The sequence below is a fragment of the Elgaria multicarinata genome, chromosome 1 (genome assembly GCF_023053635.1).
Source record: "Elgaria multicarinata webbii isolate HBS135686 ecotype San Diego chromosome 1, rElgMul1.1.pri, whole genome shotgun sequence".
Taxonomy (NCBI): Eukaryota; Metazoa; Chordata; class Lepidosauria; order Squamata; family Anguidae; genus Elgaria; species Elgaria multicarinata.
Genome location: NC_086171.1, coordinates 15,606,779 through 15,633,973, shown reverse-complemented (window position 1 = coordinate 15,633,973; position 27,195 = coordinate 15,606,779). Strand labels below are relative to the sequence as shown.

Genomic DNA, 27,195 nt, shown 5'->3' with positions numbered 1-27,195 from the left:
TAGGAAGCCGAGATGTAATTCATTAAAAATGAACTTTCACTGTAATCCCATAAATGTGTCTAGTCAGATGTAAATTCCACTGCATTCAATGGAGCTTACTCAGAGGTAAAGAAGTTTACATCACTATGTCTGGTGCCCTAGAGTCACGCATATTAGATTACCGTATTTCTTCGATTGTAAGATGCCATCGATTGTAAGACGCACACTAATTTTAGTACCACTGACAGAAAAAACAACAACCCTAAGACCCCATTTTTAGAGATGATTATATGGGGGAAAAGTGTGTCTTAGAATCGAAGAAATAGGGTAGTAAGGTTTATCCAATCCTCGATTTAGGAACAAGCCAAGTAATATTATGAGGTGCTTGTAAATATGTTGGAGATAACTAAGATGTAAGATAACTAAGATGAAATCACATTGAATGAAGCATGTTGGAAAGTCTGGTGTGGCTTACAGCAGAGTTGCCTTATGTAGAGAAAGCATGGCAATGCAGTGTTTTGTATTCGATACAGTAAGTGCAAAGTAGAGCCAGTTTAAAAGAGGTTCAAATCAAATTACTTTATTAGTCCTTTTATGCACATTTTCAGAGAAGGCTATTTAAGACTGTTTTAACTACAAGCACCCTCTAATGCTGGGTAGTACCCCTTCATTACCCTTCCTGTTATAATCTAACATATTCCCCCCACCCTTTATTGTTATGGGGCCTCTGAATCTTGCTATGGCATAGGGCCTCAGCATGACTTAATGCGGCCCTGGATTTACTCATTTAAAAATCAAACACAGGGCGACTTTGAATGCAGGATGTTGCTAGAATATATTTTGGATAGGCTATAGTTCCATAGGATTGGGATTACAGTTTGGGATTTAGTGCCTTTTATGTATATCGTTACATTTAAAACAATAAAGCAGTAACATCACCTAATGACTGAAGATCTGACTTTACGAAGAACTGAAGTCAAACTCCAAAACCCTGCCATGTAAGTTCAGTTAAGAAATCAATTTCCTTCACAAGCTTAACAGTTCTTTAATAATTAGCAATACAATAAGAGAAAGAAAGGCTGGGGAGAGAGAGGACTGAGAAACTTGTGCATAACAACAAAAGATACAGATTCATATTTGAACAACTGAGATCAAGAACTCATGACATGGCACAGAATATCATAAGGCTAGGTAGGTATCTAATAGTCCAGCTCTTGGTTAAATCATAAATGCCTCCTAGTGGATAGAGTAGAACACACAGTTTCTGGACCTTTCAATAGTGACAGCAGACAGAACATACATTACAGCAGACTTGATTTTAAATTGAAGTTAACCCAAATCTACTTGACTAAGATAATTTTCATGCTGAAAATGTCATTTAGGATACCCTGTGCAAAGTAACAGGCTGTCTATTGTATTCAAACTTCTTAAACTAATGCACTCCATGTGCTGGTATGGAGGTAATGGTCTCCTTTGCTCCTTCCTTTGTCTCTTGCCCTCAGACTTCCTGGCCTGTTTAAACCAGAGCTCCTTGGTATATCTGTAATGGGGAAGCCTGGTTTAATGTTCATTTATTACCCAGGATTTTAAACCACAGTTTGATTTAATGTCAGTTTACGAAACAGGATCTTAAACTAGGAAGACCATTTTATCCTCAAACCGTTTTATCCTGTTTCGGATAAAATGTGGAAATCTGATTAAACAGACCAGACTGAAGTATCAAAGCAGGCAGAGGGGCAAAGCGTGTGTGTGCAATCCCAATGTGTGTTTCTGTTTGCTAAACCATGGTTGTTAAACCATGCTTTAGAAAGGTGAGATAATTACATCCAAAACAGCCCCGTATTTGTCTAGCTAGAGTCTTCTCCACCTCCATTTCATTAAAACTTTGAGTGCTTATCCTTAAATTATGCCAGTGGATGAGGACAGGCTTGCTGACTTTCAGCAGGCAGACCCAAGTCCCTCAGTCGGCTACGGTCATTATGACACTACAATCAATACAAACAAACCCCATTATGAAACGTTTCTGCAGAAGCTGCTTTTTCCCCTCCCAACTATTTATAGCAACAATGTCATATAACACCCAGCAGCAGACAGACTTTTAGTCTCTATGACAACCCAGTTCTAAAGTGGCTATGCCCAATCTTTATATAAAAAGAAAATCAGCGGTGGAGGGTTGAGTGTCTTCTTGTATCTTTCTCAACAAAGAGATAAGAGACGTGCTAAATCTCCAAGGGAAACTTCTGTTGCCTCTTTGCAGTCTATTCAATATTTTTAGGATCCAGGTTTAGCTTTCAAGCTCTTTGAGCTGTGGTTTGATGCAAGTTATGCTCAGCCAGCACTGAAAAGCCAAAACCTTCAAGGCACCAAGTACAGCTCTCTAAGGGCCTCTTCTGCTCTCGCAGCTCAAGAAGCAACTCATGGAACGCCTCCCTTGGCAGCCTTCATATGACGGCTGGAGCAAAGACCCTTGCATGGGAGGCTCTGGACTTGTCAGTTCAGTGAATGATCTAAAAGCACAAGAACAACCCTGCTGGATCAGACCCAAGGCTTATCTAATTCAGCATCCTGTTCCCCACTGTGGCCAAAGAGATGCCTCTGGCAAGCCATTAGGCCAATCCTGGTTTTGTTGTTCCGCAACAGGTATTCAAAAGCATGCTTCCTCTAATCCTGGAGGTAGCATATACCCATTACGATTAGTAGCTACTGACTAAGCCTTTGACTAAATTTAGTCTGTGATTAAATTGCATGGATGAGTAACTTGCACGTCATTCCTATAATTTGCAGTTTGGGAAAGCATATCAGGAATCTTGCTGCAAGACAAAGGTCCCAAGCGTCTTACAGATTATAGCAAAGGGAGGAAAGTCTACACATAAGCTGTGGATATGAGAGTGCCCAATAATGCCAAGACCCTCTCCGCTTCTCAGCTTGCTCCTGACTTGCCTCTTCCACCATTTTACAAAATCGTCTGCCTAGTGGATGATTTCACATCTGATTGCTTCTAATGAATTTCTATTACAATATTCTCTCTCAGTTGTGGATGTCTAGTAACTCTAAACATTTCAACACATCTGCACTATATGATATGTCAAATAAAGATGGCTGCAAAATGTTTGTTTCCATTGCATTTGCCATATGTCTTCTCCTATGTGGCACATTCCGACATTAAATAAGAATCCTCTCCAACTCAAATTGTCTACTGAAATGTATGGCAGCATGATTACATCCCTTCTTAGATAAGTCTTACTTTTAAAAACTCTTGTCAGAGTTGCTGAGTTGGGTGATCACAGAATATCAGAGTAGCAGAATTGCGCAATAAAGGGAAAAAGCAAGAGTAGAGTGAAAATATGCTCATTAGGGGTACAGAAAATATGCTCATTAGGGGTACTGAGAGGGGGAGCAGACAACATCTGAAAGGGGTTTGACACAAGAAACAGTGACAAGAGGCTCCCACCCCATATGATAGGACAATTCCAATAGACAATCCGGAGGATTAGATGCAAGATTCCTGTCTATGGACATTTTGTTGTACCGTAAACTGAAGCATAAAAAGCATAAATCCCTTAATGCCCTTAAGGCTGCTCCAGAAGCTGGAGCTCGTGCAGAACGCAGCAGCTCGGCTGTTCTCAGGAGCTGCCCCTTTTCAGCATGAAACTGCTTTGCTGAGGGAACTGCACTTGCTACCAGGCCAGGTTTAAGGTTTTGTCCCTAAACAACTTGGGACCAGGATGCCTGAGAGAGCACCTTCTCCCTTACCAAACTCCCGAACCACCAGGGCATGCTCCTGGTGGTTCCACATAGACTTATGGCCTGACTGGAGTCCACCTGGAGAAGAGCCTTTAGCGTGGTGACCCCTTCTCCTTGGAACTCCCTGCCCCAGGAGGTCAGCCGGGCGCCAACATTGTGCTGCTTCTGGCACCTCCTGAAACTCTTTTCCAGGAAGCATCTTTTCCTGGCCAGTTTTTATTGGTATTGTGTTTTAAAATGAACAATTTGAATGTGCTGCTTTAATCTTTTTATTGATTTATTTCTATCTTAGATATGGAGCAGTACATAAACAGTGCAAATAAATCAATGAATAAATAACTGGACCCCGCTTAAATCTATTTTATATATTTTTTACATTTATATCCCACCGTTTTTCCTCCGGGGAACCCAAGGTGGCATACATAATCCTCCTCCTTTCCGTTTCTATCCTTACAACAACAACCCTGTGAGGTAGGTTGGCCTGAGAGGCTGTGAGAAGTCACCCAGTGAGCTTCCATGGCCAAGTGGGAACTAGAACCCAGATCTCCCAACTTCCAGTCCAACACTCTAACCACTACACCACACTGCCACAGCAACTCTGGGGGTACACCAGTTCTCAGCTGTATCTTGTCCATTTTCCATGGGTAAGGGGGCATTGGTTGATCAGTTGGGGAGGGATACCATCACAGACGGAGGCACAGATCAGCCTGCAGCTTAGCAACCTGCTCTTACCACATGTCGCTTTGTCAAACAGAAAGAGTAAAGAGGCCTAGGCTGCATCATTTGACATACACCATGCTAACCCTATTCAACAAAAGATTGTACTACTGATGGTAGAGCTTGAGTTTTGATTTTGTACCGGTTTGTAAATTTTACTCAAGTTGCATCACACATCAATTTAACTGGGGGGTAGGAGAGAGAATTAAATAAAAGCAAGTTGAAACAAAAAGAAAGAAAGAAAAGGAAAAGAAGCGAACTAGGCATGGATAGATACCTTTATAAAAGAGCACCACAATCTTCTGAAAGGCTTTCATAAAGTGGATGTTATCATAACAGTATTCCTGAACCTTCTGGAGAAGGATCAGCTCTGACTGGCCCTGGGTGCTGAACACAGCCAGTAATGGTGCATATTGCTAAAACAATCAGAGGAGAAATTAGTTAGTTATTCACAGACTAATCCTGAAAAGCCCATTATCAGAATGTGCCGTCGCAAAAAAAACCAACAATAACAACACCTGGGGCCCATGGACATACAAAATATTGTGGTCTGCAACGTTTTCAAAACACACTAGTGGGATCTTTTAGAATTTTATTGGGTTAGATCCAGGACCTAGGACTCCACTCCCAGAAAGTCAATCGAAGGGGGCGGGGGTTCAGCTGACACCACACAGCTCATCCTAATTCAGCAGAATCTTCTGACTCTGTGCAATGTTTTCTGGGGGCTGGAGGGACTGATGTGGGGATGAAGGTATGGGAAAGCCCACTTCCACCAGCGCAGCTTATCCAGCACAAATCTGGATCCAACCTGCTCTATTTTATGATTGGTATTAATTGTTAGTTGTCCCGAGTTGTGCGTAAGCACCAGAAGGGCAAGTTGTATATTTTTTATATATAAATAAAAATATATATTCACTCTAGATGAATTGTATGGCTCGTGTGTGCAATTGTCAAATAAATGTATTACAACTTGAACAGTTCGCTTTGTATAGTCCTCAAATCACTGCCAAAACGGACCTGGTCGCTCTTGATGCTGTAGCATTGTTGAGAAACCTTGAATCACGCTATTTGAAGGAATGGGACGCAGCATCACAACTGGCACATAATGATGGCCCTTGGCATACGCACAGCGAGTTTCATTGGATACACATTCTACGTCTCCTGCCATTTTGACAGCCATGCGCACACATGTGCACAAACCGCTGCGCACAAAGGGAACCCCTGGATCCAGTCCTAGGTTCTTATTGTACAAGCGTTCCCCACTTGCGCACCTTCAGATGTTTAAGGGCTTGTTCCGCAACCAGCTCTTCCTTCTTGTTCCACTCGACAGCGTTCATTACACAGGTCCACAGGAGTCCGATCACGGCTGTCTCCGGCAGATCGTTTCTCTTCATTTCTTCTTTTACATAAAGCACCATCTGCAGTGGGAGATACAAAAACAAAACATTACCTTAAAACTATGATCTTCAGCAACACCTCCTGTCCACTGCAAACTTGTCTGCCAACATATTTTTGTGCTGTGTTAATCCAACTGTCGATAGTATATGGAGGAAATGGAGAGCCCAGAGGAAATATTTTAAAAACACGCCATTAACAATGAACTTTTGATTTGGTCTGAAAGTCTACGTTTATCGAGGGCATTCAGATTAGAGGAGATATTCAACAGCATAAATAAAAGGGGTTTCATTGCACAAGGAATATTTGGGTTCACCCAGATTCTCTGAACATCAAGTCGACGTTCGTCTTCCCTCATTTACCGAGTTTGTTTGCAATCTCTGCTCGTTTTGCATGAACAGGAAAACTGCGCAAAACGATTGGGAAGAATGTGCAAATAAAATGCGTATTTTCCACAAGTGGGTACTTGTCCCCATAGGCTACAGCAGAAAAATTAGTTGTTGTTTTAAAATGCACGTTTTTAAATGCGAACACAAGTTCGAGAATTTGCAAACAGTTTCAGAGAATTCATTCTCCGATTGGCATTCAGGGTTGTAAATGCAGCATGTTCACATGATTTGCAAATCTAAACTAAAATTCTCACACATCCCTAAGTGCACTTTAGTCATCATACAGCGGGTGAGCATTCCTACTATCGCAACCTATCAGCTGGGGAGTAAAAAAATGTTCACTTGACAACCACTAGAGGGAAACCATCACATGGGATACGCAAACCTTTTCCATACTTTGACAAGGACTGCCATTGGATGGCTGGACTGTTTTCTTTGCAATGCCGTGCCTTCTCCAAGGAAAAACAAGCATTGCTATTATTCTTATGCCTCTGTAAGCTTACAGCAACACTCCCTTAAAAATGATATAGCATCAATAGGTGGTGTGTGGCAGCTCACCTCCCAACGGTCAGGGTAGCTAGAAACACTTATCATTCACCCTCCAGAGCTTGCAGTGGTTTTACAGCTTTCTGAATATAACTCAAAAGCTGCTCAAAACACATGACCAACAGCACTCCCAATAACTGGGGCGGTTACTGGCCTGGCCTGGCCTGCCAACCTCCGCCCCCACCCCCATTCAGACCTTGGGGTCATTTATAAACTATGCATCAAGGGAAAAGGTAGTAAAGCTTCAGCAAGGGGGAACCAACTGACATATAATGTCATACTGCTGTGTCTGCTTCGCTAGTGTAATAATTTAGTATATATCATTTCTTAGCACTAATAAGTACATTTCCTTGTCCTGACAAAAAATGGGATGGACAGAAGGTATAAAGCCTGGGGCTAAGTAGCCCTGTGACCACCAGAAACCATGGCTACTAGGACTTTCCAAGGCACGGTTACAAGTTTTTCAAAAGTTGTATGTTATTTATTTATTTATTTTAAATATTTCTAGGCTGCCTTTCTGGGCAGAAGCCCTCTATTCGCTGCAACCAGGAGTGCTAGAAAAGTTGCTCTGGAAAAAAAAGTCTCTGATGTATCCAGTGCTTGCATGGTTAAGTGTTAAGTGCACAAACTCTTATTTAAAAATCTATATAATAAAGGTCACAGCAGTAACTGCACACACTTATAAAATAGCTTTTTTTTTCATGCACTCTGTATGTATTCCATTCTAAGAGCTACTTTTGGCATCTTTTCCTGTAAATATTCATTTAAGTCTTTTTTTTTCTGGCTTGAATAAAAGGTAAACACCACTTTTCTCTACCTCTTTAATTGGGCATTCCTGGGAAAGACGCTCCTGGAGTTCTTTTTGTAGCTCTTTCCGAGTCCCCAAGGACTGCTGGACTCGGAGGAAATCCGAAAGCTCTTTTAGGCCTGCATCCGTGAAATACTTGGCGAAGTGCTCCACGTTCTGACGGTTGGCTGGAAACAGTTCCTGGAAGCAAGAAAGTTGCTTTTCGTACAATGATTTAAAATAAATGTTCAAAGTCATACTTAACTTGGGGCAGGGAGGTTTGGTGAACTATACAAAGTAGGAACGCAGAACCTCATCTTTGCCATTCACAAAGGGGCAGTCGTAGTTGCTGTTAGCCACCAAGTCAGGGTAAGTATTATTATTATCATATTATTATTATTATATTTATTTGTATCCTGCCTTTTGCCCAATACTGGGCCTTAAGGCAGCCTTACAAAGTTTAAAACATACATTGTAAAACTTAGGAAAAGAAATGTACCAATAAATAAATAAATAAATAAATAGCCACTGCTCTAGGACAGTGCTTGTATGGCAACTGCATCTGCATGCGTAACTGGCCAAGCATTGCTGCTGGCTGCTTGCAAGGCTCCAGAGATTGCATGCTGCCTTTTTAATTTTGCCAGAAGGACTGGGCGCACCTTAAAGGCAAAGAACAAGCACATGGCAGCACCCAGTTCTGGCTGAAGCCCTTGGAATGATCAGTAGCCTTTCCCAGTTTTGGGACAGAGAGACACAAAAGGGACACTGCAGAGCACAACTGCAAGGTGGCATCTTGCATGTGGTAGCACTTCTAAAATTCTTTGCACTAATGTCATCTATTGTATGGTTTAAGCAGTTGCTGTTTTTATCACGTTTTAGGCTTCATGTTTGTATTTTTCTTTTTATAGTTTTAAATGTTTTATTATTTGAAGATCAGAAGAGGAAGAAAGGTAGGAAGGAGATACTTACTAGCAACCTCTTGTCTAAGTTAGCTTTTCTTAAAGAGGAGGTAACAGAATTGGCATCTTTCTCTAGCATCCATGCTTTGAAAAGCTTGACAGCAAAAGAAGCTGCAATACCTAGAGAAGTCAAAAACAAAGTGAGAAAGAGCACAAATAAGCACCTTTCTAATTTATACACAACTAGAAAGATTTTACAAGAAGTGAGTGAGTTGGAAGTAAAAATAATAACCATGGGGCCGATACAGATTACAAGTGCCGGTTTTTATGGATGCCAGGCTGCTTCACAAATTTTTACAGACCTCTGCTGTGTACCTACTACAACCATAATGTTTGAAGTGCATACAACAGAGAAATGTGTGCCAGGGCAGGTAAGCAAGGCCAACTGTGTTTGTGCACAATGTTTCCATGACATATGCAAGGATAAAAGGTTTACCTTCTTTGACAATGTTGTCAGTGAAAAGGCTAGTCAAAATGGTAGCTGGAAGTGTGCCATTGGCTAGCAAGATTCCAGTGAGCATCGCTAATTTGGTCTGCTCCGTTTCAGAAAAGGCTTTCAGGAATAACAGGAGCTGTGAGGTATGAAAAAGAGATACTTTGGTTTGTTTGTTTTTTGAAATATTTAAACATTATGCTACCACACAAACATGAAGTACCTGCATTACCACAGATGTTCAGTGCTCAGTTAGAGCTAGGGGCTTGAAAAAAGGACTTACTTCTGGCAAATGTGAGAAATAAAGAAATAATCCCTTTGGCATGCGTACTGTGTCTTTTCCACAAGGAACCACAAGCAGTCTCCGCATATCTGGGATTACGGCTTCTATAAAGGCTTAACTTCTCCTTTTAGATGTGTCAGTTGCCTGATTGGTTAACAAAAGGGCTACTTAACTGAATTAAAGCTAGCTGGCGTTACAAAAGTCATGCTTCTGAAAGAGCCGTATGGAGCAAAAGCCATACCATGATGGGTGCCCAGGTCGTATCTTAACCTACTGATTGACTTTGGGATGAGGACACTTCTGGACTGGACCATGTTTTGTAAAGGCATGCCGTATACTTGAGCCTAACTACTAGAAAAACTGGGAAAGTGAACTTTCTCAGTTTATCAGTTTATGTATTTGAAGTAGTTTTACCCAGCTAGCCAAAAAGGCTCCTGGAGCAACTTACAATAACACACAACAGTACCTGCTTGCAGGGTTACCAACTAAAAAGAGTTGAAGGGGGAAGGAAATTATATAGTCTTTCAGCAGGGGTGGTGGAATGGTCCCATTGCCCCCTTATCTGCCTTTGCACAGCCCCTCTGTACAACCTGCAAGAACAGCTGCTGTCATTGACAGTTGCAAGTATAGCTCAGTGGGTGAGGACAAGTCTTCTTAGAAAGGGAAATTAAGGGTACAGTCATAACTTCTGGATAGGGATGAAAGGGAAATCCACAACAGAACCAAATAATTTCAGATTTCTATGAACCCAACCCATGGATCCTGCAACAGATTGGCTTTCCCCCGGTTTGCACAGATTCCATGGATTTCCAGACTGGGGTTTTGTTTTTGTTTTTTTAAAAAAACTTTCTGCAATTTTACCCAAATTTTGCCATAGAAAAATATGAACAACAACAACAACAACGGCTGAAAATTTCCCCCATAGATTAAAGCATGAAAATGCGCAATTTGGAAAGATTTGTGCATTTTCATATGTGCAAATTTCTGCAAATATGAATTTGCACGAATTCGGGTAACTGGAAAAAATCTGATTCAGTCAATGAGCAGACAATAGAATGAAAGGTACCTGACAATCTATGAAAAACAGATGGAACAGATTTTACAAAATCTGTGCATCCCTACTTATGGGCCAGTCATTCAGTGTGTCAGTGTCCACTCCTCAAAATAAGATGATCTTAATTCCAGCACACACTGATTCTCATTTGACTTTGTCTACATGTAGGAGGTAATACTTGACAGAGGTCGGGTACCTTGCTATCCCACTTGCCTCAGAGCTGACTGGCACAATGTAAACAACATCCAAGTTTATGGCATGAGGCCACACTAGGATGTCTCTGTATTTACGTAGGAGATCGTTTTCTTTTGTTCAAAGGTTATTTGTTCCTTACTCAACTGTTAGACATAGCCTGAATTAGCTTCTGGGGAAAAAAATCAAATTCTAATTAACCCACTTAGAAACCGTCAAAAATGAACACGGTGTTCAGCTTGAAGTTGTTATTACCGCCACCAGTTTGCACAACTGATTGATTTCAGAGCTCTTCCCTTCCTGTCCCCATTACAGTTTCGGTTACCAGCTCTATAGGGGAGGCCCTAGAACACTGCCGTGTTTCAAAATAATGTTGACTTCCCACCCACTGAGCTCCAATTTGTCCACTGTTAGACAATCCTGAGTATAAGTACTTATACTGTACGAACAGAGTTTGGTTTTAGGAAATCAACATGGCTGATTTTACTTCCAGTGCCACAACTGAACTCCTAGTTTTTGCAACAGGAAATCTAGCTAATTCTTATTAGATTTAGTGCTAAAGAGAAGTTTGGGAGAAGGAAGTCTGTGCAGGAAGAGGAAATTGCCTTAGACTGAGTCCATCCAATGGACCATCTAGCTCAGAATTGTCTACATTGACTGGCAGTTGCTCTCTTGGGGTTTCAGACAGGAGTCTTAGCCAGTCTTCCCAGGGATTGAACTGGGGCCTTTTGCATATAAAGCTTGGGGTCTGAGTTCCAGGGCCCTTTCCCCAATTCAAGGCATACCGAAGCCTTGCATGCACCCCTTCCAGATTATGATTTAGGTGTTTCATTGTGTTTTGAGCTTTCAGAGGCAATAACCTACTTCAACAGATGTAAATAGACATATGCAACAGTAATATACACATGGGATGAGCTAGAGTGAAGTAACAGAGAAAAAGAAGGAAGATGTAAACACATGTTCAACAGGACTAGTTCTCCTTGACCCAGATTATTTACTTAAAGTTGGTCAGAATGAATACACAGCCATACATGTATGGGGCTATAACCAACTGGGGAACACGGTTCTGTATATGCACCCCTTCTATGCATGCATCACGTTAAGAACATAAGAAGTGCCTTACTGAATCAGACAAAGGATCCATCTAGACCAGCACCCACAAGCAGGACATGGTGCAACAGCACCATCCCCCCCACACGTTTTCCAGCAACTGGTGGATATAGGCTTACTGCCTTGGATACTGGAGGTAGCACATTATGATATAACCTTGGGTGTCTAAGGATGGAACACAATGGATACCGTATGCATACACCAGCTTTCTCCAACCAGGTACCCTCCAGATATTTTGGATTATAATACCCAGTATTCCTGATGATTGGCCATGCTGGGTGGGGCTGATGGGATTTGCAGTCCAAAATATCTGAAGGGTGCCAGATTGGACAAAGTTGGTATACAGCCTTTAATACAGAACTTATCACACATTACTACAGTTTTAAAAGATATCTTACAAAAATACTCTGGGTGGCGACCACTTTTTTTATTTTTGCATACAAAGCCTTCAAAAGATTCCAAGCCTGGTGTTAAAATAAACTTGCACCTACGTACACTGAGCACAGTTTGCCACAGCTGTGCTAAACACATTTAACAATTAATAGTCCCCAAATGAAAAAGGCGGAGGTGGAAAGAAAAAAGGGTACCCTGAATGAGCATAAAGTGCTTTCTGTACTTGAAACAGAATGAGTCAGTATTACTCATAACAACAGATTATTGTAATTAACGGTAAAGTTAAACTTTTGAAATGGGGGCAGCAGCACATAACCAAATGCACAAAGCATTTAGCATCAGTTAAAAGGAACCTTGCTAAACCCTCACTCCATCAGTGTATACGCAGAACAGCGCTCGGTGCATTTGTTATTTTGTTCATTGTAAGAGGAAGGCTACAGCAGCAATGCCTTGAAGGCCCTTAAGGGTCCTCTGACATCTTTGTTGTTCCCCTTGAAAAGGACAACCCTTGCAAAATGTCTCCTCATTCATTCCTGTCCTTGAAGTTTGCCTGCAGCAGTATCCAAAGAGCACTGTGGCGCAGCAGTTAGAGTGTTGGACTGGGGCTCATGAGGTCCGGATTCTAGTCCCCACTGGGCCATGAAGCTCACTAGGTGACTTTGAGCCAGTCACCGTCCAGGTTCACATGACACGGCGGTGGTAAATAAGCCACGGTGGCTTGTTAACCACCCTCACATGTGCCAGTCATGCGCCAGCTCATTTCCCTAATTACCCTCGCTGGGCATGGCTTAACGTTGCACTTGAACCAGTGAGGACAGGTGACACCTTCGACCAACCCGGGTGGTTTGTTAACCACCTCAGCCACCAACCCTTGCCAGGTTTGCATGTAACAATAAGCAACGCCTGGCAAGGGTAATTCAGGAAATTGGGCGGCATGCACCCGCTTATTAACCACCTGTGCATGTGCGAACCCAGTTGCTGACTCTCAGCCTGTCTCACAGAATTGCTGTGGGGATAAACGGAGAGGATTGTGTAAGCTGACTTGGGTTCCTTGGAGGGGAAAAAGGCAGGGTATAGTTGCATAAATAAATAAAGATGGACAAACAAACCCTGAAATTGTCCTTACCTAGCTGTTTTGTCCTCTCAGATCCAAAGGGGGAGCAGGATAGAGAGAAGTGGCAACAATCTGGCCAGGTACCAGCAGTAGGAGAGGTTCCATAATGGTTTCTCTCCATACTAGTTCATACTTGAGATGTCTTACATCCCTTCTAGGGAAATATACCTTCTCACAGGGAATTCTGACCAAACAAAAGTCATCTCCTCTAGTGGCTTCTACCAGGAGTAGATAATATAACCTACCGGGAATAGATACTTTAAGCACCTAAGAACTTCCAGTTCATCCCAATACCATTAAATAATGAAATAAAACTACGGCTTTATGGAGGGCTGTTGGGGAGATGTCTTTGCTCAAAGACAAGTGCGAAAAGAAGGAAACCCTGTAGGGGAGTAAAAAATAAGCTAAAGGCAAGGGCGGAACCAAGGAATCTTCTGCAATAATATTATTAGTAAAAGGTTTATTAAAGTGCTCAAAGACACCTACCCAACAGCCCTCCAGTAGTTTCATGTCATTGCTTAATGCTTCTCATTGTGTATCCTGTTTTAAGGCATCTTTTCCTCTAGCTGTTTCTCATTCAAGCTTCAGGCCTAGCCACTGAAAAGATGGCCGGTTTTACACACAACAGTCAGCTATTTATAAGTTTAGGCCTGTGTTTGTTAAAAACATCTTTCTGCACTAGGAAACGTTGGAATTTGCCACCAAAATGTAGCATGACTGCATATACTTATTTCACATAACTTATTCTGCATCTGCTAGTCAATTGGAGGAGGAAGAGGAGAGATACTGAAAACTTGTTACCTTGGCCAATGCAGTCTCTTTCATTCCACTGTGGCTTCTGTGATTTTACCATGCAAGCTTCAGACACTTTCAAGCCTATATTCACACTTTAGAGACTAGAAGCTTGGGTTTTGTTGTCATGAAAGCAGAGATTCTCAGCATAATGAGTTGTGAAAGTTGTAGATGCAGAATTGGGAGTGGGGACACATAGCCCTAAAAAATCCATCGCCTCTAAAATAGGTCTGGGCAAGAACAAAATATCCTTATGTTTCCCCAATATAGGGCAGGATCTATGCTATAATACCATCTATAATGGTATTGAAATACAATGACAACTGTTGGGGCCCATGACACATGGCATATACCGTTTTCAAACAGCTTTCATAGTGTTATATCCTGCTTGTCGATGTGGCCCAGGTTATATATTTTAAAAACAGACCATCTCTCCCTCCTGCCAATATCCACAGGCTATCTTGCTTGATCTAAATGTATGCAAATATGGTCACTACACTACCTATTCCACAACTTAACATCCAGTGTTTTAAGACAACTCCTATTTCTGGACATAGAGGAAAAAGACACTGCACATTTGAAATTCAAGTCCCATGTTGTTGTAAATATTACCTTTTTAATTTCATCTTCAAATGCCTTTTCCAAATATTTGTATCTCCTGATTAATTTATTGAAGACCTAAATATAAGAGAAGTTTTCAACGTTAATTGGAGAAGCAGAACCAAGCTGTGCCTAAAAGTACTTGTAAACAGCACATTCATAACTTATTTACAATAAAACTGAAATATATAGATAAATATATCTCCTATGATTATTAAGTCACAAAGGGTAATTTCCTTTATCCAAGCAAATAAAGCTGTTATGCAAAAACTCAAGCAAAGGCTTGCTTAAAAAGCTCCACATACATATGAGAGCTTTAATAAGGGAGCCCAATCAATAGCATCATATTGCCTTCAATCTACTTCTTTGTGCTATATTCAGAGTTTGTTCCTATTGCAGTACAAACAAGGGATGCAACGATTTAGTCATTAAATCAGAAGTCAGAAATGCAAATCAATAATTTTAATAAAATACTTTCATAATTATGCAGTCCTATTGCCTCAGGAACTGTTATTCCAAATAATAATAATAATAATAATAATAATAATAATAATAATAATAATAATAATAGATTTAAACTGTAGTGAAGCTCATTATCGATAAAATGCACCAACGCACTTTAATTGAAAATTTACTACCAGAAGTAAATTGCTAACCCTGGTGCAGCTATTTTATAAGCAGGAGTCATAAGAAAGTAAGAAGAGCCCTGCTGGATCAGACCAAGAACCCTCCAGTCCAGCATTCTGTTCACACAGTGGCCAAGCAGCTGCCCGTGGGAAACGCACAACTATGACATGAGTACAACAGCACTCTCCTGCCCATGCTCCCCAGCAACTGGTGTACATAGGCATACTGTCTCTGATACTGGAGGTAGCATAAAGCCATCAGGATTAGTAGCCAGGATACCTCATCGTTCATGAATTTGTCCAACCCCCCTTTTACATCCATCCGAGTAGATGGCAATCACACCATCTTGTAGTCGTGAATTCCAAAATTTAACTATGTGCAGTGTGAAGGAATACCTTTATCTGCCCTGAATCTCCCCATGAGATGACCCTGGGTTCTAGAATTCTGAGAAAGGGAGAAAAAAGGCTCCGTAGCCACTTTTTCAACACCATGCAAAATTACATATTTCTGTCATATCTCTCCAGCTAAACTGTCCCAGATGTTGTAACCTTTTCTCATGGAGAAGTTGCTACAAACTCTTTGATCATTTTAATTGCCATTTTCTTAACTTTTTCCAACTCTACAATATTCTTTTTAAAGTGAAGCTACTAGAATTATATACAATATTCCAAGTGCAGTTGCATCATAGATTGGCATAAGGGTAGTATATCGGAAGTTTTATTTTTCCTAATTATGTCTAGCATGGAATTCGTTGTGGTGTTTTTTTTTACAGCAGCCACACACTAGGTTGACATTTTTATTGTGTTGCCCACCACAGTCCCAAGATCTCTTTCCTGGTCTGTCGCTGCTAGCTCAGATTCTATCAGCATATATGTAATGTTGGGGTGTTTCGCCTCAGCATTCATCTCTTTAAAATTACTTACATTTGCTGTTTTGATTCCCATTCTCCCAGTTTGGAGAGATCCTTCAGGAGATCCTTCAATACTTTTGAAGCCTATTTATATCACAAACAGTGCTTCTGCAGAAGAGTCTGCCACATTTAGGTTTTCTAGTCTGCTTGACGCTTTACTTTCTTTGACCAACAGAACAAAACTTCCTCCAGTACGCCCAACATGTTTCCATTATACTCACTATATCTAAGCTAGACCTACCTGATCGTCCGCGACGGAGGAAGGAAGATCTCGCATTGTGATTAACGTGAGATCCCTCCTCTGTTAACATGCGAGGCATGACGACCTCAGGGAGGCGTCGTGCCCGCCACTTTTTTATTTTTAAAGGAAGAGGAGCGCACAAACGCTCGTGTGCTAAACGTAGGTGTTTTTTAAGAAAATAATTTCATTTCCCCGCTCCCCCCACCCTGCGCTCCATGCACGGCTCATGGCTCCGCAGCAACAGGCCACATGTTCCGTGGTCTCAGGCTCAGCCCGAGACCACGGAAAAAGCAGGCCTAAAGTGTAGGGTGAGATCACGGGGCAAGGGAGGGATCATCCCTCCCTGATCCCGGGATCCCCTGTGCGTCATGTGGTTCACCCCGTGATAAAGACCGGTCTAGCTAAGGCCTAAGTCTCACTTTAAACCGGATGTCCCAACTCTCTCTTGGCTCAGAGGCTTTTAGCATAGAAATACTAACACAGTGTCCTTCCCCAATTGTCTCTGACATATTCATCTTCTGCTATGACCCATAGACCTCTTTGACTGACCATCACGTTTCTCCACATGCTCCTGGACAATTTCTTCTCTGTCAGTAAGAAGCATTTTCATCTTCATCCCCTAGGGATAATTCAACCCTAACGGGATGCTTCCCAGCTCCTGTTGATTTTCTCCCAGGGTTCAGTTTAAAAGCTACTCTGCCACCTTTTTAATGTTAAATGCCCGTACAGGTCCAGCTTGTCCCAAAATATTTCCCAATGCCTAACAAATCTGAACTTCTCCTCCCTACACCACTGACTTATCTGCACATTGAAACAACTCAGCTTCGCCTGTCTTGCTGGCCCTGTGCGTGGAACAGGTAACATTTCAGAGAAAGTCACCTTGGTGATCTTGGATTTCAACTTCCTACCTAGCAACCTAAATTTGGCTTATAGGACCTCACAACTACATTTCTCCACATCATTGGTATCAGCCTGCACCACAACCACTATCTCCAAAGCTATCTAGACAGGGAGTAATATACACAACCTTCACACCAGGCAGGCAGTTTGGCATGCATTCTAAATACCCATCACAACTATGTGTAATAATCAAATCTCCCACTGCCAAAAGCAGAGGTATATCTATGGTGCGAGTGGATATTTGTTAGTCATTTAAGGAATGGGTCCCTTCTAAGAGATCACTTCCCTCTTCTTCAGAATAATGCCCTCCTTCCCTGAGACTCCCATTCTCCATGACCTTGGAAGTGGGACAAGGCGGATAGCTCCCTGAAAGTCTTGTCCACTAACTTCTCTGCCTCTCTCAGCTTCTCCAGGTCAGGAACATTGGCTTCAAGGGAACAAACTTGGTCCCTGAGAACAGGAGCTATACACCCCCATGTCTGTCCAGCTGGCAAATAGTCATACATGTGGCACTCAGTACAATACAATGGATAGCTCTCATACGTCTGCTGGCTTTCTGCCTGCATAACACATTTTCTCCTTGACACTTTGCCACTGGGGCTTCCTCACAAGCCTGCCTCTTTATATAGCTCTAGGTACCTCCCCTGAACTGCTGCTGCAGTCAATCTGGTTAGAGGGTCTCATTTAAGGAACAAGGGAGGGTATTGCTCAACTTCTACCTTTTAGTGAATGGAAATCTAGGCCAGTTAAGCCACCTGGGAATGGAGACTATTCAGGGAAGAGGACAATTGTCAATGGGTAAGGGGACAACAGATGATGGGTAGGTGATTAAGGAAAGGATATGGTTGGAGCTCCTGTGGGAATACAAGGATTGGTTCACTGAACCTGCCTCAGTGTACACTTTTTACCCCACTCTTTGTTTTTTAAACAATATGAAACGCTGAACCCTCAAACTGGGATGTGGTCTATTTCTAAACTTTAGTTTTTGAGCTGCCTTATAAATCCTAAAACTTGAGCCTATATTGAGCCAAAATTGAAGCTAGCCTACATTTTGTTGTTGTTGTTGTTTATAAGCAACCTCTTCCACTAGCTAGGCCTGCAGAGTAACCCTTGTCATGTAGACCTAAGTGTTACTGCTACTGCTCCTTTCCAACCTTGAGTTCCAATTACCTGCGAGAATTTAATTAATAAATACGTAAATAGCACTTACTGTCTCCTTTCATGGGTGCTTAACTCGCTTGTGTACTAAAAGACTTCTTTTTACCGTGATGCCTTGTCACTGGGGCTCCTTGCACTCAGTAAGCTGCAAGCATTAGGAACAACTAGGCTATGCTAGTAACAAGTAAAAATAAAAGCTACTGTGCTCTATTGAGTATCAGGTCCAATTTCTCTCTGACCCAACCTGAGCATAATGTCGGAGGGCATCATGGTCTTCGTCTGCAGAAAACACACAGTGATTGGTCATCTTGGTCTTATCATTATCATCTATTCTTGTCCCTCCTGGGGCTGAAAAGAAAGAAGTGAAATAATCACATAAGTAATGCAAAGTTATATTAATATCTTCTAAGGGTCAAACAATATGTTACACTTGGCTTTGTCTTACCTAGTGGAACTTTAAAACTCCCCCCTTGTTTTTCCCTTGCAATTCCTCCCTCCAGGGGTGGGTTTTAAAAAAGAAAAATAACTATTGGAGTCAATTGAGGCTTTTTCTTTTTTAAAACGCCCACCCACCCAGCCCCGCAAATTTGTGCAGTCCTGATTTAGAATATGTAGTTTCACTCTGTTAAAAATAATTAGTACTGTGCTGAAAATTTTGATTTTTTTTTTTGGCGTTTTGTGGGGGCTGGGGGGAAATCGGAAACTCTGGAGGAAGAGGCTGGGAGCTTTGAGAATTTCGGAGAATTTTCTCCTTGGTGAGGGGGACAGGGATTCCAAATACCTTTGAAAGTGTAGGCAGTTGTTGAGAAGGTCTTCTTTCTTTTCTTTTGTAAAAACACCACCACCAGTACTTGCAGCAGCCAAGGAGTTCTTCCTGAATGCCTATTGGAAAGGGCGAGGTCACATGGTCTCCATTAGGCATTCAAAAAGAACTGCTGGGGGTGTTCTTTTTTTAAAAAAAAAGAAATTAGAAAGAAGACCTCTCAACAACAGGCTACACTTTTAAAAAAGTATGTGGAAATGCTGTCCTTGTCCTCAAGGAGGAAAAATTCCCCCAAATTCTCCCTCCCTTGTGAGAGGCAAAAAAACCAATGTCCCTTTCGCAGGGAGATAAAAAGTTCCAGAAAATAGGGGGCAGGATTCAGCACAGCACTAGAAATCATAGAGCCAGCTTCTATTCTTTGCATACATCTACATAATGCAAACGTTTGCAATAGAGGCATCTACCAAGGGGGGGGGGGAAGGTCCATATACAGATTTCTCAAGCATTTGCCTACAGAATGGCTTGAGAATCACTGGCCCCGTTCAGACAACACGTTAACCCATGCTGCTTAACCACAAAATGGTTAACAGAATGCATTGACCTTAATGCATTCCATTAATTATTTTGTGGTTAAGCAGTGTGGTTTAGCGTGTTGTCTGAACCAGGCCTCTATCTCTACCCACCCACCGACAACAGCACTGTACAAAGAATCCAAAACCCATGAAAGGAGTAGTAGAAATGGTATGTCAAAATTCCTGAATGGAAGCTTCCTGACTGCACTGCCTAATGGGGTGCATTCAGTCTTGTCACTAATTTGAGCCTCAGAACACATCCCATGCATTGACCTCCTTTCTATAGGTCAAGGGGGTCCAGACTTTTCTCATTACTTTCCTTTGAAGAACGCAGTGTTGTGGCTTAAGATACTGTCGGCAACTAAATTTAGCTTCTACGCTAAACAGTATTTCAGCCATGTATAGGATATCAAAACAAAGTTTGACAAAGTATGAAAGGTATGAAAAGTGTCACACATGCGTATTTGCATGCACACATAGAAAGAGGAGGAGGATCAAGGTAAGGGTATAAATTGTTGACCATTCTTTGACAGACAAAACCAAAAGGGCATGTTACCAGGATTAGCTCTGAAAAGAGTTGAAGTTTTCTGTGTGACATACATACCTAGCATGCTGCCAGCTATCAAGATGTCAAAGAGAGTGTCGGCATAGCGACGATAATCTAGCCTTGAGCCGGTTGCATCCAGAAATTTGGCTACAGCTTCCAGGTCATTGCCAGCTTCGTTGAGACCTTGAACAATCGTATCCCGGAAGACGGTGGGTTCAAATTTCTCCTTTTCATCTAGAGCAGAGAACTAGCACTAATTATTTCATGGAATCTGCCTGCCTGCCTGCATTTCCCAGTCACTTTCAGACATCTACTTTACAGTCAACAAATTACCTTTGTTAAATTGTCATTTCACATTTTAATATGCTATTGTAGGTTGCTCAAGTGGATACTGCACATGATCCAAGCTTATTTCCTTGCTGATGTTTTTTTTCCTACTCTAGTTGTGTCTTGAGTGCATTTAACTTCTTCTCAAGAGGAAATTGAAAAATGAATCAGTGTTTTAGTATTAATTCCCCACACTTGTAAACTGGTGTTTGTGAATGATACCGACATGTTCCCGTGGTTCCAGACAGTGACATACAAAATATGTAAGATGGTAACTTTCTTGTGGTGGCACAGAGAGGAAAGTAAACATTTAAGTTATAGAATTTCTGTCTCTTCCTACTGATGAAAATTAATTACTTCGGAGAGAGACAACGTTGTATTTTAGTTAGAGTGGGACTTGGGAGATTCAGGTTCTGGTCCCCACTCAGCCATGGAATTTATAGGGTGAATCTGGGCTAAACCTAACCTTCATCATGAAGGTTAGGTTTACCATGGAATTTTAGGATACTTTTAGAATGCTTTTAGTATGTTTTAGTATTTTTTTAGGAAGTTCTAACAATGTATACTATGTTTTTAATCGATATTTTATGTATTTTATACTTATTATTCCCCGCCTTGATCAGGATGGAGAGGCGGGTAAAAAATAAATTTATTATTATTATTATTGCTGTATTTCTTCGACTGTGAGATGCCGATTGCAAGACGCACACTAATTTCAGTACCACCAACAGAAAAAAAGCTTTGATTCTAAGAAATAATAAACGCACCCGTGATTCTAAGATGCACCTCATTTTTAGAGATGTTTATATGGGGAAAAAGTGTGTCTTAGAATCGAAGAAATACGGTATTTTTATTAGGTTGTTGTGAGCATAATATGAAGAGAAGGAGGCCCTTGTAAGCCACTTGGGTTCCTTGCAAGAGGCATGGAAGTTGGTTTCTTTTAAAAAACAAACATGGTTTTCTGAAATGACAATAAAGGTCACATGAATACTGCTTTAGAAAAAAGCCTTTCAATATGGTTAATAAATATTACACTGATTTTCACAGGTACTTCAAAGGACTCTAACATTTTAATCCCACATTCAATCCACCTACTCTTTTTATGTTAAATGTTACTTTGGCAAAGGAATGGGACATTAAACACAGCAAGCAAAACTGTGAAAAGCAGCCTTCCGCAACCTGGCATCTTCCACCTGTGTTGGGGACTTCAGCAACCGTAATTCCCAGACAGCATGGCCATGATGGTTGGGAATTATGAGAATTGCAGTCCCAACACAGCTGGAAGGTGTCAGATTGAGGAAGGCTGGTAAAGACATCAATCAAAGATTCAGTAATGTTTGCAAAGAGAAATTATCAAACTTACCCCTCTTCCTAGTTTTGAACCGTTGGCCCGTTAGCACCGGCTTCTGATGCTTATTCATAAAATTTCTGGAAATACAAGTTTAAAATGGCTGTTATGATTTACATCCTTTTGATACAATATGGTCCCTGTTTGTCAATTATGTTAATGGAACTGCTGGTAGATTCAGGCCCGTTAACTTCACTCCAGGCCACCCTAACTATTGAATCTTGATTGAAATTGGAATCGTTAATGTATGCATACAATACAGAAATATTCTTGTAAGCATATATTTTCATCATGAAGAAACAACCACCATACTTGCTGTAATGCCGTTATTGTAAATTTAGCTTATTTTAAAATAAAGTTTGTGGGGGAGGGGAATGATGTACAATCCTTACTGGAGATATCTTAAATCAAAAGGATATAAAAAATAAAACCTAGCATAATATGAACTATCAAGTATGTGGCATTAGAACTAGGATAAATTACTTGTTACATTTCTGAGACTTGATTCAGGATAATTACGCACACAAGCCATCATTGTTGCAACATGCATGCCAGGCTGCTATCACTTAATGCTATCAAGTTCTGCATGGGTTGAAATTCTTCCAATTTCAGCCCATGCAATCTAATCCTTGCTGCCACCCCACCACAAATCCAGATCAACTCCAGCCTCCTGTTTTCTCCAGCAACCCCACTTTCAGCTTAGTTCACTCTTCTCTGTGACCTTAGCAACCAAAGCTTCTTTTGTCTCCTGTTTAAAAAATGATTTCGCCACCCATGTATGGCTTCCAACCATTCCATGAATTAGATTTCTTGTATTTCCTCAAGCTCAGTCTTTTCTTAATCTTCAACTTCGCTATTAAGCATCCATCTCTTCAGCCAACACTGCCATGTTTTCAAAGTGAGTTTTCTAGAACCAGGTGGCCTTAAGCAAGCATCTATTTTCCCTCTCAATCCACAAAACGGGAATAAAGCAGATCTACCTTGAAGGACTGTTGTTAGAATTACTGAAGTAACATGAAGCACTTTGAACATGTGATACAAACTACATAAATAGCAACCATACTGTATTTAGAGCAAAGGTGCTTACAAAGCTACTAAATGTTCTGATTAGTTGGTTTTGGTTTGAGTTGTTCATTTGTTGGAATGATTGATCAGCCTGATAAGTACATCTGCTATTTCTGAAAGAAAATTATAATATAGTAGTTAACCAGATCAGCAATTGAGAATACCTATAGTTCTAAAATGAAGCACACTTTTAAATTAATCCCATAGTTTCCTACACAATAGTGATGGGCCAGTCTAAGATATGATGATGTGTATTATTTCCACTAGCAACTTACTGTTTAGATTTTAAACCCACATTTTGCACCATCAACGTATTCCTTTCCTTTATATATACAACTATTCTGTATGACATATGCCTTGTATGACATTGAGTAATCACAAACAGAATTAGGCTAAGCATACCAGCCTGCTATTCACTAAGACACTAATTTTTCCTAAACACTTATGGTAGCCATAAGCAGCGTACTGATCAGAGATACACAATTCAGGTCCTCAGTAGCTATTGGTGGATTCACATCATGCCAGCAACTACTAGAAGGGGAATACAGGTTCAGCAACAACAATATTCAAGATGACTTGGGCTGCCTGGAATTCAGAAACAACTCAACCCAGGTGGGCCCTAAGGATGTCGGAGAAATCAACAATGGATGCAAATGAGTACGGATTTTTATTAATCTGACTTGTGGATTCCATAAGAAACCAGCTTTCCCCCTGTCCAGCAGATTCCGCAGACCTGTGGACTATTTCTCTAACCTTTGAGAATTTTGTGCAAATTTTGTCATAAAAAAGCCCCAAAATGTGCATTTCCCCTATAGGGGAATATACACATTTATTTGCATGTGCACATTTGTTGCAAATTCAGAAACTAGAAAAAATACAATTCTGTGGATAGGCAGATGATGGAACAAAAGGCAAAACCGAGGTAGAAAAGATTATACACAATCCATACATCCCCAGTGGGCATTCACTGTTCTAGAAGGCTATCTCTCCTGCCCCCACTTCCATCTCCAAAAGTCCTATCTCTTATCTGCCAGCCTCATCAATTGTCCCCTGTAAAAAAATGAGTATTCATTGATTGCCTTTGTCCAGAGGGGTCTTCACATAAACCTTTCCACATATTCAGAGTTCATTGTTATTACTGATCAGGGATTCTACCTAAGGGGGCTTAATGCAGAAATTACTTTAAATCCATATCCAGCAGCTACATCTTTTTTCCATTTTTAATCTAAAGTAGACAAAGGAGCCCAATCTGGATTAGGACCAGCATTGGGGGAGGGGGGGGGGGGCTTTTAAGATCTAGACTGGGCAGGCCTGTGCCTACACTACAGTAAAAATGAAAAGGACATAGCTACTAGATATGGATTTAAAGTAACATCTATTTCAGCCCTCAGATGTAGATTTATAGGTGTGTACCCAGATTACCCCAGATGTATGGCTCATGGGATGCCACCATGTTGTGACTGGTACTATCACCACACCATTGTCCTCAGTAGTGGTGTAGTGGAGCTAAGTCCCACAGGGCTGCAGCGCAGGCACTTTTTGATGAGCAGAGATGCTAATGGCATCTGCCATCCCCCTGAGAATTCCCTGTTCCTCTTAGTTTATTTGCAATCCTCACTCTGATCCAGCTCACACATAACAAGAAGCCACTGTGGGTCAATTTCCTTGCAGGCCTTCTCTTCATGGCACTGGCCACCATTTTGAATGTTCAGGGAGCAATAGGTGTGCTGCAGCTTTTCATTACAGGTCAACCTGGCAAGGGTGAATTGTTGGGATGGTTGACAAGCCATCCACAACCCTAAACTAGCCATAGGTCCTGGGTAACATGTCAACCAACACAACAACCCACCCTTATTGGGTTCGCATGTAATAACAAGATAGGATGCACCCCTACCGTGGCTCAAATATTTAGAACAGTGGCTGCCATTGCAAAGACAAGTCCCACAAGGAAATTCACCCACGGTGGCTTCTCATTACATCTGAACCCTTTAATCTGCCTCCTAGAAAAATCCTACTGGCTCTTTACAATTTATTTTTTTAAACAAATGAAAAAAGCCAGAGCAACTCTGATAACGTGTTTTAAGTTAGCAAATAGCAAAACCTGTTCTACATAAGGTGAAACCACATCCATAATACCAATAGGGGTACATTTTTTATTCGTCTGCCTTTTATTTTTTATTGTTTCAGTTGGAAACAACATTTCGCTTATGCAGCAAAAGTTAGGGGCTCAAACAATATAAAGCACGTATATATATATCAGTGCAATAATTAAGGTAGCCCTTTTCAGAACATACAAACATGACACTGGCACCAATACATCCAATTCATTGAGTATACACACCAGGTAATTCACACCACAGCAACATAGATCTAAAAATACGTAAAGGTGATCGCCCTTATCCTTTGCGACCAAGAAGAGTCTATATTAAATTGAGACAAGTGGACCAATAAAACCTGCTTGCCTTTCTACAGGGTCAGAGTCTTTTAAACAGATGCCCAGACGTCTGTTCGCCAGCCTGGTTTCTATTAATGCATGTTTTTCTTTGTGGGTGGCTGGGGATGGGACAACTGAAGTGACAGCATTTTCCTCCACCTCGCATAATGCGTAACAGTAAGCCCACTAAAAACAGTGAAATGACAACATTCAAAAAAAGCCCGAAGCAAATACCAAGAGGAGAAAGCCAAACTCACCACTTGTAGCGGATTTAACAAATTGAGTTTCAGTGCAAAACAAGAGTGTCACTCCAGAGGTTATTGGTACCAGAATAGGATCTGGCTTCTATTTTTAGCTTTAAAATGCATCACACTCTAATCTGCTTTGGCCAGGCTTTATAAGGTAGTTGCTAAGCGCTGGTCAAGGAATCTGCACAAGAAAGAGACAAAATAGGAAAAGAATAGGACACAAGGCAGATTCAGACAAATGTCAGGTGTGTTAAATCAGAATCTGCAACACTTTTTCAGGGAGAGAAGTGTGAAAACCTATAACAGAAAGTTGCAAATTTACCCTGCAATCATATGCACACTTACCAGGGAGTAAGTCCCACTGATCTCAATGGGGTTTACTTCCAAGTAGACATGTAAAAGATTGCACTGTACAAAAGGACAGAAAACCACACTAATAATGTCTGAGAAAGCATCTCTCAGTTCTAATTTGAAGGTATTTCTAATTTATCCAGTTAATGTTTTGGAAGGAGAAGGAGATACAACAGAGAAAGAAAACGTAGAGTTCCTCTTCAGGAATGCAAACATTTAATTATTTAAGGTTTTTTTTACCCTGCTTTTTTTAAAAAAGGAAGTAATCCAAAGCAGTTTACGAATACACACAGACACACAGCGTTAAAAGAAGCAGTAAACACAAAAAAACCTGTGGGTTTTTTTAGATCAAACATAGCCACAACTAGAGATGGTGTTTTGTGATCTAGAGCAGCCTTCCTCACCTGGTGCCAACAGAAGTTTTGGACCACATTTCTTGTCATCCCCAGCTGCTAGGGATGGTGAACATTGTAGCCCAACTCATCTGGAAGGCACCAAGTTGAGGAAATTGGGGTTAGCGTGCTGGTATTAGATTGGGAAAGTCCAGGTTCAAATTCTCACTCAGCCATAAAATTTGCCGAATAACCCTGGGCGAGTGTGTGTGTGTGTTTGTACAGTACATGCTCATTTTACTGTGGGGATAAAATAGGGTGGAAGGAGAGAGACATTTGCCATCCTGAGATCCTTGGAGGCAAGGCAGGAGAAAGGCAGGAACATTTTATCCATACCAACTACACACATGCACTCAGACGCGCAGACACACTCTGTAGAGCAGTCTTCCCTACTTGGTGCCCTCCTGGTATGTTGGACTGCAACCACCATCATCCCCAGAAAGCATGTTTGCTGGAGAAGATGGAAGTTGTTGTCCAACACACTGGAATGGCACCAGGTTGGGGAAGGCTGCTTTAGAATGAGTTGGACCAGTGTTAAAAGAGTTAAAGCCATCCTAAAGTGTGTGGAAGGGGTTGAAGGCTACCCAAAAACATTGCTTGAAGACTTAGGGATAATTCTGATCATCCAGTGCACAGCTGAAAAGGAACTGAAGCTTGACCAGTAGCTGGGGAGGAGCAGATAATTCCAACTTAAATCAGCTCACTTTGTGGACAATTGAATGTTTTCTAACTTTCTATGTTCAAGGAACACCTTCCACAAAAGCTTGCTTGCCATTCTATTTGTGAACGTCTGGCTTGGAATCTCTTTGCGTGCTGCGGAGTCTA

At 41.2% G+C, this 27,195-nt stretch overlaps 1 protein-coding gene across 2 annotated transcripts in view; it reads right to left on the bottom strand.

The window, feature by feature from the left end:
- The window catches only part of BZW2 (basic leucine zipper and W2 domains 2), a 51,197-nt gene that overhangs the window by 6,134 nt on the left and 17,868 nt on the right, over positions 1–27,195 (bottom strand). The window contains exons 1-10 of one of the 2 annotated variants that reach the window (XM_063123631.1): positions 25,637–25,711; positions 21,896–21,960; positions 20,263–20,439; positions 18,568–18,671; positions 14,500–14,565; positions 8,953–9,088; positions 8,527–8,636; positions 7,588–7,758; positions 5,712–5,858; positions 4,718–4,856 (exon numbers count right to left, since the gene is read on the bottom strand). In XM_063123631.1, coding sequence (XP_062979701.1) covers positions 4,718–4,856; positions 5,712–5,858; positions 7,588–7,758; positions 8,527–8,636; positions 8,953–9,088; positions 14,500–14,565; positions 18,568–18,671; positions 20,263–20,439; positions 21,896–21,953 — 1,108 coding nt within the window. In that variant the 5' untranslated portion in view covers positions 21,954–21,960; positions 25,637–25,711. Of the gene's footprint in view, positions 1–4,717; positions 4,857–5,711; positions 5,859–7,587; positions 7,759–8,526; positions 8,637–8,952; positions 9,089–14,499; positions 14,566–18,567; positions 18,672–20,262; positions 20,440–21,895; positions 21,961–25,636; positions 25,712–27,195 lie in introns of those variants that run through there. The other variant, XM_063123632.1, reaches the window with a different exon arrangement.